The following is a 17,260-nucleotide window of genomic DNA, read 5'->3' on the forward strand; positions in this document are numbered from 1 at the left end:
GTATTTTATCAGAATTGAAAACAAAGAAAAGACCCTGTAGTCACTGACCCCACACCTCAAATAAAATCCAAACTCCCACCGCAGCTACAGGGCCCACCTCCCACCCTCCCTCTCTGGTGGCCATTGGATCTGTTTCTCCAACACACCAAGCGTGTGCCCCCACCTTTGTGGGGCAGTTTTCTTTGTCTGAAGTGCTTTCTTACAGGCAGCGCTGGCTCCGGTTAACTCTTGTCACCTGGCTGGCTACCATGTCAACTAGCCCCGCCGTGAGTCTCCATCCAGAGGCCTTAGTGACAGCTCTAGGGAGGCTCCGGGCATGGGCCAGGCCAAGCCAAACGCTGGCCCTGGTGCTCACCAGCTCTGGGAGTCGGGGCCCAGTTTCCCCATCTGAGAAATACGGGTAACAAATGGGACGCCCCTTTGGATTTTTGGCAGGTGAATGGAACAACTGAACACCTGTAGCGCAGCAGGACGAGGCCAGTACCAGGAAACCACTGCCAACCACTGCGCAGCTTCTAACCTACGGTGTTTCCCTGACAATCAGACCAGGTCTTATATTTTGCTCCAAGATGCATGAGGGCTTATGTTCAGGGGATGTCATCCGGAAAAATCCTGCTAGGGCTTATTTTCCGGTGAGGTCTTATTTTCGGGGAAACACAGTATTAGCCCAGCTCATCTGCTCCCTCCCAGGGACCTTTGCCAGGGCCAAGGAGACTTGGAAGGTGGGGCCCAGCTGCAGGGCACAGGACACTGGTGACAACTGCTCAACAGCACCAGGCAGGGTCACCTACAGCTGTGCAAACACGAGTGCAGGAGGGTTCACTATGCCTCCCCCGAGTAGGGTCAGGAGATGGGCTGTTCAGAAAAGACAATAGAAGATACGGAGTCTTGATGACCCCGAGCATTCAGAGGTGGGATGAGGGCTGGCAGGCCAGGGAACTGGCCAGGGACAGCTCAGGGGCCCTCCCACCACTGCCTCGTGCACTCAGAGCTGGGCAACCTGGGGTCCCGAAACCAGGGTGGCTTCCTTTGAAGGTCAGAGAGGAGTGCCAGGCACTGTGCCCAGGCCCTGCACCAGTCAGGGGTGCAGAGAGCGAGATTACGGAACACCAAACCTCTGCAGTGCCCACCTGAGGCCCTTCCCTGCCCATCTCATCTCCATGATCAATTCTTCCGTTTAAAATTTCAAGGTGTGCCCTTTCCCTCAGTCCCAACAGGCAAACTTCTGAAGTCGTCCACACTAACTGTCCAACCTACAGCCTGCGGCTTCCCCGCTCCTGCCCTCCACTTGTTTCCAAACGGTGTATCTTCCTGTGGGTCTGCAGGCCTCAGATTCATCTGAACAGGAAGTGGCCCTATCGTCGCCTCCACTGGACCCCACAAAGCCTCGCAAGGCCCAGCTGAACTGGATTCCAGCCACTCTCAACTTTAAGCCACAAATACCCTCCACCCCCAGGAGGGCGAGCAGGGTTATGGTGGAAACAGCACAAGCCTGCTTTGAAGCAAAACTCGGAGACCAGGGTAGTCCTGGCAGGGCACACGGTTTATCTGAGCCAGCTGCCTCTGGGGCCCAGGCTGTCCACCTGGGACAGGGCTCCCACTCGCTGCCCGGAGACCAGCTCCTTGACGGCGCAGCCCTGACAGCGTCCAGGTGGGTCTACGCGTCCTCTCCAGGTGTGCTCCTTGGTCACTGGTTGGCCTCCTCCGCCTGCCACACCAACTCGCCTGAGATGTAGGTGGCCCGGATGTGGAGGGAGTCGTCGAGCACCACGAAGTCTGGGTCAGAGGGAGGCTGTGAGCCAGAGGCAGAGGTGGGGCTGCCCCCTAAAGCTGGTGGGGAACCAAGGCCTGGGCCGCAACTTATGTAGGATGCCCTGACCCAGCACAGATTAAGGGAGGCCCTGGAAACAAGACTCTTGGCAATAGGGGTCGAGGAACAAGGTCCCAGCAGCCCCTTGTCTGGCTTTGTCTCAGATGCCAGGGAGCCTGGCCTGATGGGAAGGGGGAGGCCAGACTGAGGCTGGGAGCCAGGTAAGGCCACCGGGGTGTGGGGAAGATCCTACCCACGCACCCATCCTGACCCTGTCGCAGGCCCCCCAAGAACTCCTGTTTCCAGGCTGCCGGGGCCCCCCACATCGGGCCCTGACCTGCATCAGCCCCGAAGTCCAGGGTCCCCTTGCGCTTCTCCAGTCCGAGCAGCTGGGCGGGGTGCAGAGATGCAGCCTCCAGGGCCGACTCCACACTGCAGCCTGCTCAGGGGACACAGCTGAGTGACCATCCCTAACCCCTAGCTGGCTGCCAGCACCCTCCTCACTCCGCTCCCATAGCCCCCGAGCAGGCAGGGAACATGTCCTCAGACTCTGCAGCAAGTGGACAAGTCCCCTGCCCCCATTCCCACTCTTCCTGGCCGCTCACCCATCCCAGCCCTACAGGGACCCTCTGGACCCAAATTCCCGTGGTCCCTCCTCTTCCTGAGTCCCAGGGAGAGCACCCCACAAGAAAATAGCGCCCAGGGCATCCAGGAGGCCACCTGGTACTCCGTGCTCTGCTGCTGCCTCAAGAAGGCCAATGACCAAAGCCAATTCTCTGTCCCCTGCGTCACCCCCAGGCCAGGCCACAGCCATCTTCTGCCTCCCGGCCTGTCTCTTTGGACCCTGGTGCCCCCTAACCCCCGGAGTAAAACCCCAGCCCCGGGGTACCACCCAGAGCCCCTCGGGGCCTGGCCCACCACATCCTCTACCAAATAGCCCCAGCCCCCGCCCCTAGGACATACAGACGCCCTAGGGAGGCTCCCGCACGGCCTGACCCGAGCCTGGGTTGCTGCTCTGGCCCCCTCGCCTCCCTACGGCTCTGCCCCTGCAAGTCCTGCGATCCCACAGTCCCCGGGGCCAAGGCCCTACCCTCATTTGGGGTGAAGGCCCTTCTCTTGGGTGCCGTGGCTTCAATGCCTGTCACCCTGGGTGGCAGCCATCTGCTTGCTTGCCGTCCTCTCCCCCTGCTGTGAACTCCCTGCAGAGGGGGGGCCTTGACTACATTGCTGGCGCCCATCCCTTGGGAACCCTACCAGACATGACAGATGAGGGATGTGGGTGCAGGAGCTTTGTGGTCCCCCCTCTTCCCTCCAGCCTCTCCCCGAGGAAGCCTCCACCCCCACCCTCGCTGACCTGTGGCCTGCAGGAAATGCCGGACGCAGACGTCCATCGGGGCTATGCTGCCACTCAGCGTCTTGGTACCTTGAGAGCAGAGAGAGCAGATTCTGGAGGGCTCAGGGGCCGCCATGTGCACTGGGTGAGGTGTGGGGGGCCAAGTGGGTTGGCAGGGGAGGGGGACTGAGGGGCTCTGCTGACGTGGGCGGTCAGTGGGGATGGGGGTCACGCACCTGCCACGTAGGCCGTCAGCCCATCCACCTCCACCTCCTGCTGCCCCAGCGTGTGACGGCCATTGCCCAAACCCAGGGCAGGGACTGCGTCGGTGACCAACACCAGCCCTAGGGGGTGGAGGGGCGAGGCCTCAGGACCTGCTATACCTGGTCCTCCTGCCGGCCCCTGCGCGGCCCAGCTGCTTACCCTGGGGATGGGCCCGATGGGCGATGCGCAGGGCAGCAGGGTTGGTGTGTGTGCCATCCGAGATCATCCCGTAGAAGATGTGGCGACCCGGGGGCAGCTGGTCACTGGTCAGGAGCCCCACAATGCCTGGGTCACGGTGGTGGAACTGGGCAGGGCCAGGAGAGGGGCAGCTGAGCCACAGCAGGAGCCCCTGCGCCCGCCCTCCCCAGAGCTGGGGCAGCACTCACAGGCAGCATGGCGTTGAAGAGGTGGGTGATGAAGGTGGCCCCACTCTGCACGGCTTCCTCCGCCGCCCGCAGGTCGGCCACTGAGTGCCCTGCATGGGGACCCAGACTCAGACTCTGCACCCGGCCCAGGACCCCTGGGTGGGCCCACGCCCTCAGGGGGGACATACCCCCTTACCTAGGGACACACAGATGCCACGGGCCGTCAGTGCCTGGATCACCTCGTGGCTGCGATTCAGCTCGGGGGCCAGCGTCACAATGCGGACGTTGTCCAGGGACCCGTAGGTGGCCAGCACATCGTGGAAAGCGTTGGCCTCAAAGGAGCGCAGATGGGCCTCGGGGTGTGCACCTCGCTTTTCCCGGCTGATGAATGGGCCCTCCAGGTGCACCCCTGGGTGGAGGGGAGAGCATGGCTCCAGCCTGGCCCCCCACCCTGGCCCATCTCGCCATCCCACCCTCATTCCCCAGTGGGCATCTGGAGGGGGATGGGCTGCCAAAAGGACCCTAAGGAGCCTCCCAGGGTGGGGGCGGGGAGAGGGGTCAGCCACTCACCGAGGACCCCTGCCCCATGGGGACCACCACTCTTCACAGGGATCTGAGGAAGGACCTGGGGGGAACCAGCTGTTAAAGCCCTGCCCCCCCCATGGCCCAGCACCCAAAGGTCACAGCCCAGCCAAGGTCTGAGTTTGGAGCTCGGCCCAGTGCCCACCGGCCTTCGTCAGCTATTAGGAGATGGGAGAATGCTGCCAACAACGGTCAGGGAAAGCACGGCACCCAGACCAGCTGGACACAGGGGCAGAAGCACCCAGAAATGATAGGCCACGGGATGCAAGACTGGCCTGCCAGCGAGGACCAGGAGACAAGCAGGCCCCAGCAGGGGTCAGGTGCACGGGCCCTGAAAGCGGTGCCAGTCCAGGCAGCAGCTGGGACACAGTGAGGCCTGGCCGCCGTGAGGGCCAGAGCAGGCGGAAGGCACGCAATCTAGGCAGAGCCAGGGGCAGAAGTGGGGGCTTAGGCACCAACAGTGCCTGGAGCTGGACATAGTGGGGAGGGTCACGTGTGTGTGACAGGTACTCACACAACAGAAGTAACTCAGAGGTGGGCAGGCACACAGGTGTCCCCGCCCACACCTTCCCCCTTCCAGGTGAGGAAGGAAGGAACGGGGAGCATGCAGAGTGCCGGGGGGTAGCCTGGTGGACTGCCATGCCCTCCACTGGAACTGCCCAGCCCAAACATAAGTACAGAGGCTTTTAAGAGGTTTAAGTCCAGTGTGACAGCGAGGAGGGGGGAAGGGCAGGCCAATTTGGGGGCGTGACAAGCAGAAGTGCAGACGCACGCAGTGGGGTCGGGGAGGAAACATGGCTCCACAGCTCCCATGGGCTTGGGCCTTGGCAACATGTGGTGCCTTGAGAAGTTGGGGGACCAACACTAGGGGCCTCATTAAAGAGCAGCCAAGTGCCTGGAGAAGTAAACCAGAGAGGTTCCAGGTGAGAGGTGGCTCAAAGCAGAGAATGGGGCAATGAAATGAAGTTTATATTCTTAATGCTCCCGGAAGGTCGCCAGCCAGGCCTGTTCCCCCAGGAGAAAAGGACTCACGGATTTGGACGTAAGGGTGCCCCCAGGAGCCCAACCTTCCCTCCCCAGCTTGGTGCTCCTGGTGTACAGCTGGGACCTGTTCTTCGTCGGAGCAGACGACCAAGGCCTACAAGCTTGGGAAAGTCTCTGAAAGAACACTTGGAAAGCACAACCAAAGACAAGACAGAGCTGGCCAGGGAGCAGAAACCCGAAGACATCCGTGAAACAAGAATGGGATGTCGGGTGGCCGGATGGCTCAGTTGGTTAGAGCGCCAGCTCTGAATCTGAACAGGACTGCCAGTTCCATTCCCAAATGGGCCAGTGAGCTGCGCCCTCTACAGCTAAGATTGTGAACAACAGCTCTCCCTGGAGCTGGGCTGCTGGAGCTTGGTGGGAGCTGCTGTGTGCTGCCAAACAAAGGCTTAAAAACTGGGGTGGGGTGGGGTGGGGTGGGGTGGGGTGGGGTGGGGTGGGGTGGGGTGGGGTGGGGTGGGGTGGGCAAAAAAAGAAAAAGAAAGAAAACGGGCAACAGGACTTGGAGCTGAGCTGAGCCCTCCACAACTAGATTGAAGGACAATTGAAGGACAATGACTTGGGGCCGATGGGCCCTGGAGAAACACTGTTCCCCAACTAAAAAAAATAGTTTTGAAAGAAAAAAACAAAAAACGAATGGGATGTTAGAAAAAGGAACATTCCAGGAGAAAAGCAAGAGCTCCCACGTTAAAAGTGCCAATAAATAAATAAATAGAGCCACTGTAAGATGGAGCTGGCAACACCATCCAGAGGAAATGTCTTGCACATCTTATGTCTCAAATCTTTGGAATGTTAGGGCAAAATAACCTTTGGACTGGGCCTAAGCAACACTGTGTCCCAAAGAACTGTTTGATAACAAGAAAGCAGTGATTATGGATCCTGGACTGGTGACTGCCTAACTGAAAATTAAAAACCTTGTTCAGAATTAACATCACTATGCTGTGTTATCTGCACCAATAGAAATGCCTTCTTTCTGTTGATGTGATTGTTTCCGTTTGTCAAAAATTCCTATTGCCTTTGTCTCTAAATCGGAACACCTCCTGAATATCTTTGATCTCAAATGAATGCTTGTTTGCCTCTCACTTTAAAAGGCCTTTTTATTTTTAGGTTAACAAAAGTATGCACTAAAGTGAAAAACCCAAGGAAACTAGAAAAGTTAAAAAAGCTAAAGAAATGCCCAGAAAATAGAGTCGAAGAGGCAAAAAGGAGAAAAAAGAATGAGAGAAGCCGTCCAGGAGTCCCAACAGGAGAATAATGACTTCCAGAAGGAAAAAAAAACAAATTAACAGAGAAAAATCATCAAAGAAATAACTCAAGAAAAGCAACAAAAAACAAACAAACTGAACTTCCCGACTGACAGGGCCTGCCGAAGGGCCAGCACAGTGAATGAACTCCCACCAGTGCCCATGTGTGTCACCCTGAGACTTCAGACCCTAAGGACAAAGGAATGATTCCCACAGCTTCCAGAGAGAAGAAACAGGTCATGCACAAAAGATCAGGGGTCAGGTGGCTTCCAACTTCACATCAGCAATCCTGGAAGTTCAAAGACAGTACAGAAATACGTTTAAAATTCTAAAGGAAATGATCCTCTCCTAGAATCAATCAAAAGAATAAAGACATTTTTGGACCTTTGAGATCTCAAAACCTTTACCTCTCACGACCCCTCTCTCTGAAAGCTACTACAGGATGTGCTCCCCCAAACAAAGGCACAAACCAGCAAAGACACCTAAAAATAAAAAGGCCTTTTAAAGTGAGAAGCAAATGAGTATTTATTTGACATTCAAAGATACTAATATTTAGGAGGTACTGATTCAGACAAAAGCCCAAATAGTGTTCCGATTTAGAACAAAGGCAACAGGAATTTATGACCAAGGGAAGAGGAACAACCACATCTACAGAAAGAAGGCATTTCTATTGGTGCAGATAACACAGCATAGTGATGTTAATTCTGAACACTGTTAACACTCGACAGAGAGATTCAACAGAAAGAGGCCAGGAGACACCCCAGCTGAGGGGAAGGGGGCTCCCAGGACAGCTTGGCCAGTGAGGCCAACAGCCAGTTCTGTTAGAGCAGGTGCCCAAGTCTTCCATAGGAAGATGGACCCTTTGGTGTGTCTAAATATCCCAAAACTGGCAGAAAGCCAGGAATTGAGTAAGTAGATTAAAAACTGAGCAAACAGAGAGTATTAACTCCAAGGAAAACAGAGCTGACAGGTAAGAAAATGTAAATGTGCTATAAGTCCCCTTTGGTTGACTAATCTAACCAAAATTATAAGAACCTGTTTGGGGACAATGGGGGCTGGAAGGGCATGAAAGAAGGGCTCAAGGGGCCAAATTATTATCTTTCCTGATGGGAAGTAAATGCATACTGCCCTAAACTGAGAAGTCGAGCAGGAGTCAAAGCACATGATGGCAAATTCCAAAGGGAAACGGAGTTGAAAGTGATTGTCCCTCAGTGGGAACTGGTGGGGGCCAAGGGCTGCTGTTTTTCCTAATAAGCCATGTGACACATTATTATAAGTTCACTAAAGATTAAAGAAAAAAAAGCAAGGCAATGACTCAGTTTTTCCAGAATAGAGTTTTAAAAGGAAAAGCGAGAGAGCACCAAGTAGAGGTAATGAGATGCCTTCAAGGCAGGAAAGTAGTGGGGAAGGTCAAAGTATAGAGGGCGTGGGGGACCAGAGGTCTGGTTGCCACCCTGAGGAGGTGACTGATCTTGGCTCAGCAGAAACGGACCTGAAGCAGAGAACAGTGTAAGCAGATCTTTCTCCTGGAGGGGTAGCAAAGGGCAAAGCTGGAGAACGGGACCCCAGAAAAAGAGCAGGTGGTCCCAGTGGACCACAACATAATGACAAAGGATGTGGGTAACTTCTGACAAAGTGGCAAGCCAGTTCTGCCCGGTGAGAATGGACCCTGGAGGAAGGTGGGGTAGATGTGGGGGGCAAGGGAGATATCCAAGCGAGCAGTCCTGTAATTTCTAAGATGATACCTGTAGTCGGTTCACATTCAAAGCTCTCCACGTTTTCCACTATAAATCAGTTTACTGTGTCTCCCAAAGCCTTCATCCTGTAAGTGTTTATGGGGAGCGATGAACGCTGGTAAGTAAATGTAAGTCCTAGTGGCCAGAAACTCCTTCCCCTAAGGGAAAAGACCTTGTAGTCTGTGTCAGGATAAGGAATGTGCTTGGGGCGGCAGTGGGCCAACTGGTACAGCAGACACAGCAATGCAAAGGCCCTCCAGGCAGATGGTTGGGGGGCAGGCGATCAACTGCCCAGACCTGCTGGAATGTGCCTGGGGAGAGAGTAGAGCCTTGGCTGGTAGGGAGGGAAAGTTCAGGAGGGTAGGGTTTATCCTGCAGATAAGGGGGGAAGGGAGTGTGCGATGTGCTGAGCCCTGTCCCTTGGGAAGGCCACTCTTCAGAAATCTAGGAGAGCAGTTTTTTAAGCCTCACTAGTGGGGACCGTGAGGGAGGAGGACAAAGAACAAGGAGGTAAAGAGCAGGCATGTTCCCGGATTCTGGGCAGGGTAAATCATGGAAAGAAAACACAGAACCAGATACCGGTTTGCAGCAGGAAGATGAGCTTGGTTTTTAACATTTGACTCTATGATTGGATAGCTAGGGGAAATTTCCAGAAAGATGTCCATAAATGACATTTACCCAACGCAGAACACCCAGTGACCCGGAGAGATGGATACCATGATTACGCTCACTTGAAGTTTGAGGAAACTGAGGCTCAGAAAGGAATAAGGATTGTCCCAGTCTCCCAGCTGCCAGATGATAAAGTCAGGAGCCCACACCCCACCTCCCACAGCTCCCGGCTCTGACTCTGTCCACACACCCAGGAGGAAACCCCACTGAGGACAATGCAATCAGTGTACTGGAAGAAAAAAACTACAAAACTGGAACAAAACTGGTCGATTACACGATAAGTGTTAATTTCCTAAACTCAATAACTCTGTTGTGCTCACCCAACAGAATACCCATGTTTTTCAGAAATAGTAAATGTAAGGAATAACGAGGCATGATGTATACAACCTACTCTCAAACAGCTCAGGACCAAATAATAAAATGTGGCAAAGAGTAAAGTGGAGAACCTGAATAAAAATATGCAAGTTCTTAAAGGATAAGGGACCCATGACACCTGGATGGCAGGCCGGACTTGCAGCTGGGAAGGAGAGTGGGAAGGTGTGGGATGTAGGCAAGAGCAGCAGAGGAAGCCTGGGGTACAATGGAGCTTCTGTCTGTGAGGTGTGTTGACAGGAGTCCCCTACCAGACAGGTTAGGGAGAAGAGGCTGAGAAGAGGCTGAGGATGTGGCAATCGGAAGGTCCCCAGCAGCCTCCATCCAGGGGGCAGTTTCTGGAGCCTGGAAGTGGCCAGAGTGCAGGGTGGGGAGGGCAGTGGCAGGTGAAGGTGCTGAGGCAAAAAATGTGGGGGCCTATGGGGACAGCTGCGAGGCAGTCTGACCAGCGACGACAGGGGGTATAGGGAGGCAGGCAGAGGGACGACAGAATGAGAAAGCCCAGGGAGCAGGACCCCAGGACCAGGTGGAGGGAGGCCAGCAAGTGAAGCCAGACCCCAGTGCCAAGGGGCATCTGTGCCGAAAGATGAAATTTGAAAACTAAAGGGCTGGTTACTTCTCGGGCGCCTTGGCTTGAGGTCGTGAGCCTGACCTCACCTTGTGATAAACCTCCGGTGGTGAGGTGACTAAGGTGGGACAGAAGGAGGTGACTCCATGCGATAGGATCTTACGGGCCACCAGGGCGACTCCCGAACCCACATCCTCTGTGGCCTGTGAGAAATCCACGCCAAATCCTCCTGCAGCCACAGAAAAGAGGGGTTCGCCCGGTGCTCAGAGCTCCTCCCGGGGTCTCCCCCCCCCAGGCCCTGGGCCGTACCGTTGATCTGCACGTCGATGAACCCAGGTGCTAGGATGCAGCCCCCGCAGTCCCGCTGCTCGTCGGCCACCAGCCTCTCCTCAAAAAACAGCCTCTCTGGGTCCAGAATGCGGCCCCCACGCACCCACAAGTCCTCCCTACGGAGAGAGGGGCGGGGTCTCGGATCGCAGGCGCCGTACCCCCCCCCCAACCCGCTGCCACCAGCCCACGCGCCCGCCGAGCCCTGCGCCAGGCCGGCCTCACACCCAGCAGGGCCCCAGGGGCCCCGGCACCCACCGAGTACCGCCCGGCTCCACAGCCGCCAGCCCTACGCCCTACCTGAGCAGCCTCCGGCCCCGCAGGATGCGACAGTTGGTGAACTGCAGCACCGGGGCCCGTGCCGCTACCTTCCCGTTGCGCATCCTGAGCAGCGCGAGCCCAGCCAAGCTGGGGGCGCCCGCAGCCCGGTGGCCGAATCCCGCGGCGCCCAATCCCAACCCGGAGCTCAGCTGCAGCCACGTGACCCTCAGCTGACTAAGGCGCGCGCCACGTGACCGGCACAGCCATGTGACCCAGTCTGCAGTGACGCGGCGGCCCCAGCCCGCCCTCTCTCCCCTCCCCAGTCCACACAAGCGCTGCACACAGGCGTCCGGTCACATCCGAGAACTTTATTGGACACGACTCGGGGCCTGACAGGCCCAGCACACGGCCCTGCAGCGGGAGCAGAAGGACGGTGGTTCCATCCAAGAAATCTCAGGGCACACGGTAACCCCACGAGGCGACACTACTTAAGATTACTATATAGTTGGGAGACGAAGAGCTGCTCCACAGACGTGTGAACAGGTCAAATCTTTATAAATAAACATCCAGTGAAGAGAAAATGACAACTCTAATTCATCCTTATACACAGAGCACTCTAGGGCAGGTAGATGGGGGGGCGGCCGGAGGCCTGCAAACTCACTGGTCGGGGGCCTGGATGGGTGATGAGTGGGCCCAGATGTCCACGGCACGGGGCGGGTGGGGGCAACAGACGATGGGCACTAGGACACTGCGCATTTACAAGACCAACTACTGAGGGGGCAGCTGCCCCGTGCGTGTGTGTCAGGCTGTTCATTCTGGAATGAGGAGGGGGTGGTCTTTACATCATATTCTGTGGCTGGCGGGCTTGGAGAGGGGCTACTTTGTGGAAAGAATGAGGGCAACGATGAGACCGTAGAGGCCCAGCACCTCCGCGAAGATGAGAATCAGGATCATGCCCACAAATAGTCGGGGCTGCTGGGCAGTGCCCCGCACACCAGCGTCCCCCACAATGCCAATGGCAAAGCCGGCTGCCAGCCCACTCAGGCCCACACTCAGCCCGGCGCCCAGTTGGAGGAAACTCCTGGGGGAGAGACAACACAAGATGGATGTTAGTGCCTGGGGGGAAAACGATGGGCATTCACTGGCTGCCAGCCAAGTGCCGGCTGCCCACCCCTCGCAGTGGCCTGACCGGGGAAAGGAGCCCAGTACCCACCTGTACAGACTGATGCCTTCAGTCAGGGAGTTGGCGATGAGGACGGCTACCACCAGGCCATAGATGGCAATGATGCCGGCCATGACCACTGGGATAATGGACTTCATGATCAACTCTGGCCGCATGACAGACATGGCCGCGATACCGGTGCCACTCTTGGCTGTACCATAGGCAGCACCCAGGGCTGGCAGTGGGAAGAGAAGAGGTGAAGTGAGTCCAGAGCATCTGGGGCCAGGACACTGGGGGTAGCTCTGGCACAGTTGAGGGCCACCTCAAGTTATAACAGGCAAGGGGGAGATGAAGGTGGCACCCAGCAGGGCCAGGAGGTGGCCCTCAGGGATAAGTCACAGCTGCGCATCAAGGAACCCAGGTAGGAACCCTCTTTCCTCCACCAGAGGCCCTTATGGCTGCCAGGCCTATCGGGCCGCCTGCTCTGCTAGGGATACCCAAACCGTGCTCACCAGCACTCCCCAAACCCGCTACACAGACCCCCGGCAACCCGGTCACATGGGGGAGCAGACAACTGGGCCTCTGAAGCCCTATTGGAGATTCTGGACACGTTTTGTCCCACCGAGTCCCAGGCTCTCAGGTCAGAAAAGGCCTGGAGAAGCATGAAATCACTGCATCTCAGCAGCCCCGATGTCGTGGTCAGCTGGCCCTGGGGCTATGCCCAGGGACATGCTGCAAGAGCCCCAATGCACAGGGTCTGACCACTGTTCAGGGGAACTGCCCTGGCAAGTCCTGTCCTCTCAAGTCAGAGCTTCCTGACTCAACCCCCTCCCATTCCCCACTGACCTCCCCACCACTCCTGGCCCTGGGACATGCTGCTGTGTCAATGGCCTGAGTGCACCCCAAATTTGGAGAATCCTCTCTAAATAACCAGAGAAAGGAGGAGCCAAGTAGAGGGCAGGGCACAGTAAGATGGCAGGGCTGTGGAGCCATCACCCAACCCAACTGTGAGGCCTTGGCAGACCTCCCAGAAGCCTAGCTTCTACCCGAGGCCTCCAGCCATGGGGGGTGGGAGGCTCTGGGGTTGCCCTCCTCCGTTCCCAGGGTATGCTGCCTTCCTGAAAGTTCCCCTCTCCTGGTCTCTGTCTTGGAAGTCCAGTAACTTTTTCATAGAACAGTCACAGGGGGCCCAGGCAGCTCTTCTGCCACCTGCTCTCCAGGGACCCAGGGTGCTCCTCACCAGAGGACATGGGTCAGAGGTGAAAGGGACCAGGGTGATCCCCGTTCCTCTGCACATTTACCAATTTGGGCTACTCTGCTCACCACCAAGCAGGGGTAAGGTCAGGGGTGCTGCCTTCCCAGGGTTCTAAGCCTGGTAAGGAGACAGACGCTGTACCTCCAAACACAGAGACGTGTTCTAGGACAGTGGCAAAGAGGGTGGGGGTGGTCTGGGAAGGGCTTTGTAGAGGAAGTGACACCTGGTAGAGGGGTGAGAATGAACAGGAAAAGATTCCAAACAGCCCCCAATAAACTTTAATTATTAAAAAAAAAAGATACCAAACAGCACAGAGACACCAACCAAGATGGCACAGGCTGGGGAGCGACTGGAGAAAGCAGGGGTTGGGGCAGAGGGACCTGCACTGCGCCCTCCGCTTGCTCCCGGAGGCACCTCAATACCACCAAGCTTAGACACTCAGCGCCTTCCGCCTGGGCTCAGCATCAGTCTTCGTGAAGCCTTTCCTGGAACTCTCCTGCTTGCAGTGCATTCTTTGGGCTCCTGCTACAGACCCAGCATGTAAGGCTGTGTCACTTATGTGCAAGGGCCCGCGCCATGGCTCATTACTCAAGGGGGGAGGGCACAGGCTGCCACATGGCACTTGGTGGGAGAACATTTCCAGGGGACTCAGCATCACAGGCAACGGGACCCTGCCAGAGGTGGGAAGTGAGCTGGGCCCTTCTCTCAGAGGGCAGCAGGGAGATCACGTGGCTGGGGGTGGGGAGGAAACAAGAGGAACAAAGGAAAGAAACAGGGATGACCATCAGGAGGGAAAAGCAGTCTGGCCTCCAGTGGCAGTTATCCGGGAAGGGCCGGGACACCAGCTCTGGAGGTCACACTTGACAGTGTTCCAGATGGAGTGGGAAACAGAAAGACTGGGATCAGATGGCAGTTCCGGGAACACAGCACCAAACACGGTGCTCACGAGCAGGGAGGAAGTCAGAGAAAATACGGAAAGGAACAACTGACAACTTTGTGGAAGACATGATGAAGAAAGAATCGACAGGACTTTTGTCACAAGAAAAAAGGGGAAGCTGAAACGGGAGATGGGGATTCGGGAGGCCTGAGAGTGAGTGGGCATGAAGCAGGCCAGGCGCAATCTAGGCCAGGAGCTGGGGACAGAGCATGGAGTCAGCCGGGCTGTGACACCTGAGAATTGAGGAAGTTGTTCAGGTGAGGCCCAAGGAGACAGATGAAGACAAGCCTTGGAGAAAGGCGTGTTTAGAGGGGAAAATGAAGTAAGAAGTTGACTCCAGTAGGACCACACTAAGCCCCATATGGGGAGGGGAGCAGGAGTGGAGCTGCATCCAGGCCACCAGGAATGCATGGCCCCAACCCCCAGGAGCCTGCGGCAAGCAGACAGGCCCTGGACCAGTGCTATCCTGTTCTCAGTTAACTTCTAGAGACTTGCTGATCAGGCTCTGTCCAAAAGTAACAGGTTCAAGGAGAGGAAGAGAAGCACCTGGTAACCAGGGGGAGGCCAGGAGCTGGGTACAGAAAAAGGGCTTGTGGGTAAACTCGGGGTTCCAGGAGCAAGCAGTGACAGCCAGAATCCCATGTGGGAAGGGATCTTGTTTTGTTCACTGCTGTCTCCATGTGCTTGGCATACAGGAGCTCAATCAAGACTTGTTGAATGAATCAATGACAGCTACAAAAGCAGCACCTCACAGATGGCGAGGCAAAGCAGAAAAGGTTGGGGGAGGGGGTATGGAAGGCTTCTGGGAGAACTGGAAAACAGTCAGCCCCTGAAGATATGGAAAGAGCAGGCCTTGGCCAGTGGGAAGGGGAAGTCTAGACGACTTCTTCCACCACAAATGACCCTTTACTCGCACATGATGGGAAGGGCAGGGCTCACTCAGCAGCTCGTGACTGGAAGGCAGGCCCAGGCAGGCCTAAACAGAGGGAGGCCCCCAGGAGAGCAGAGCCCCCAAGCCCCTACCCCACAAGTGTTTATAGTCAGCAGAGACTGTTTGGAGTCCAAACCCTCCACAAACCTGCACAGGGAGCCTCCCAATCCACCAGGCAGGGCGGGGCAGGGCTTTGTCATCAAAGCCCAAAACCAGACTCAGACCAGGCCAGACCAGTCCTCAGGGGCTGCAGCTGGGCCAGGACTCACCTCCCTGTGTTCCACATTTCTGGGCCTGGCCCAAAGGTCTTTCTCCCCAGGTAGACCAATTTTCACTAAATTTGACACCCAGGACTGTCAAGACCCAACTTCAAAAGCAGGGTGCAATAAAGAACCCTAGGAAGCCCCTTCTCTATGCCTAGGGCAGCCCCTCCCAAGTATGGGCCTCAGGAAAGGGGAGATAGGTCATTCATTCATTAATTCATTCATTCATTCATTTATTGTCATTCATTGTGGCAGGAACTGAATGAAAAACTCTCTCCTAAGGACAAAGACCCAACCCCCTCAAAGCTGAGACTCTGTGCGACCCCCTCACGCACCCCAAAGCAGACTCTCGGCAAGCGTCCAAACACAGCACTGATGCTGGCCTAACTTCCAGACATTCATCCTCCATCTTCAGCCTGTCTGATTCCCCCCTCCCCCGCCCCGAATTCCACACACTCCCACCCTCGGGTCCCTGCTCTCAGGACCAAACCCTCAGCCCAGTTTTCCCAACCAACCCACACAGGGCTATTGGGAAACAGTGACAAGCCCTAACCGGAAGCACCTGCCTCTGGGTACGGTCCCACCTGACCCACGCCGGGCAGCCCGAGCCGCCAAGGATGAGGGCTGTTCACCTTTGCGAAAAGCGCTAGGGCCCGATCCCCCACCCCCCGGCCCCCGATAAGGGCCAGCCCCGCGTTGGGGTAGCTTTCCGAGGTGTGATGTCACATCTGATCTGCCCGCAGGACTGGGGGGGGCCGAGTGCCGAGCAGGCGCAGGACAGCGCGCCCCCACCCCAGCCTCCAACCGTCCCTCCCGGGGCTAAGATGGCAGCGGGGCCGCCGCCCCACCCCCGCACTGACACGGACCAGTAGCCCCCTGGAAGCCGGGTCCCGGCCCAGCCCGCAGGCTCTGCGCTCCCTGACACCCGACGGACCCCCGCCCGCGGTCACGTGAAGCCCGGGACCCCGAACAGCTCGGAATTACGTCAGAGTGACGTCACACACCGAACCCTGGCGAGCTGCAGGCACGAACCCCGCACGCCCCCCGCCTCCCGGGCCCCTCCTGCTGCGGCGCTCACCGCTAAAGACCATGGCGGCCGAGGCGCCCATGACCGCGAAAAATGAGGCGTACTCGGGTCCGTTCTTGGTCTCCGACATGTCTGCGGTGGGGAGGGAGCGAGCTCAGCTGGCCGAGGCGGGGACGAGGACGGGCCGAGCGCGGCGGGCGGGCGGGCGGAGGGCGGGCGGCGGGCGTGCGGGCGGGCGGGCGGGCGGCGGGTGGCTAGCGCGAGGAGAGCTGTCTGACGGCTGTGAAGGCGATCCGCCCGTCAGCCGCTGCGCTCTAAATACCAGAACCGCAGAACAAAATGGCGGCCGCTGCCGCGTCACATGACCCGGGCCCCGCCCCCGCGGGCCATACCACTTCGCACCAGTGGGGGGCGCCACAGCTCCAGGACGCCTTGGCAGCCAGCTGACCACCCCTGCACTGTGCCGCCGCCCCGCTGGTCGGACTCTGGCGTTCCGCCCCACCTCAGCTTCCGCGGATGTGCTGCCCGACGCCGCCAGCCGCTCGGACCCTGCGGCGTTGAGCCCGTCCGGTTCCCCTGCTGGGGCGGGGCGATGGCGCGCCACATTAGCATACAGGGCAGGACGTGGAGGCGCCCCGCCTCCTCTGCGGCTGCGCGGCGCTAGCCGGTGCTTCGGTCAGTGGATTGCTTTTCTTTGCGTTTGCGGCGTGGAGCTTGGCGGCCGAGTTCTCCCCGCCTTACACTCAGTGACCCAGGACCACTGCCTTCCTTCGGACGTCCTCACACCTCTTCGAACGATCTGAAGGTTCGAGAAGACGGAACCCAAACCCCAAGTTCCGAGCGCCGACCTGTTCTGCTGCAGACCCCAAGAAAGCCCCCAGCCCACCTATGAAATCCTGGCCTCTGCCTGCAGCCCGCCTGTGTCCCGTGGTCGCCCCACCATGACGGCGTCTCCGGTGTCCTACAGACACAGACCCAGCAGCCCCCGACCTAGCAAATGGTGACTTCTCGCCTGGCTTCCTAGGAAAAAGAACCCCCTCGCCGCATCTGTCCCCTTTTGCATCAGGGACCCAGGCTTCAGTGGGGGGGGGGGGGTCTCTGCCCCTGAAG

General features: G+C 57.5%; 2 protein-coding genes across 5 annotated transcripts; both read right to left on the reverse strand.

Annotated features, from left to right (window-relative positions):
* Positions 1-1,525: 1,525 nt before the first annotated feature.
* Positions 1,526-10,812, reverse strand: AMDHD2 (amidohydrolase domain containing 2). 4 transcript variants are annotated; one of them, XM_019713177.2, is made up of 11 exons: positions 10,615-10,810; positions 10,297-10,433; positions 10,077-10,216; positions 4,343-4,397; positions 3,969-4,181; positions 3,794-3,882; positions 3,567-3,711; positions 3,380-3,487; positions 3,165-3,233; positions 2,148-2,249; positions 1,526-1,776 (listed from the first exon to the last, which is right to left on the reverse strand). In XM_019713177.2, the coding sequence occupies exons 1-11, from the start codon at positions 10,695-10,697 to the stop codon at positions 1,688-1,690; spliced, it is 1,230 nt and encodes a 409-aa protein (XP_019568736.2). In that variant the 5' UTR covers positions 10,698-10,810; the 3' UTR covers positions 1,526-1,687. The 4 variants fall into 4 exon arrangements, with proteins under 4 accessions (XP_019568736.2, XP_019568738.2, XP_074179207.1 ...); XM_074323106.1 differs by lacking the exon at positions 1,526-1,776 and adding an exon at positions 2,901-3,009 and having other exon boundaries at positions 10,615-10,812; XM_019713178.2 differs by lacking the exon at positions 1,526-1,776 and adding an exon at positions 2,901-3,060 and having other exon boundaries at positions 10,615-10,812.
* Positions 10,813-10,923: 111 nt separating this feature from the next.
* ATP6V0C (ATPase H+ transporting V0 subunit c) lies at positions 10,924-16,735 on the reverse strand. Its single transcript, XM_019713188.2, has 3 exons — positions 16,202-16,735; positions 11,789-11,972; positions 10,924-11,656 (listed from the first exon to the last, which is right to left on the reverse strand). Exons 1-3 carry the CDS (start codon positions 16,278-16,280, stop codon positions 11,452-11,454), a joined length of 468 nt encoding a protein of 155 aa, XP_019568747.1. The 5' UTR covers positions 16,281-16,735; the 3' UTR covers positions 10,924-11,451.
* Positions 16,736-17,260: the final 525 nt, after the last annotated feature.

This window comes from Rhinolophus sinicus, linkage group LG18, assembly GCF_036562045.2.
Source record: "Rhinolophus sinicus isolate RSC01 linkage group LG18, ASM3656204v1, whole genome shotgun sequence".
NCBI classification, from domain to species: domain Eukaryota; kingdom Metazoa; phylum Chordata; class Mammalia; order Chiroptera; family Rhinolophidae; genus Rhinolophus; species Rhinolophus sinicus.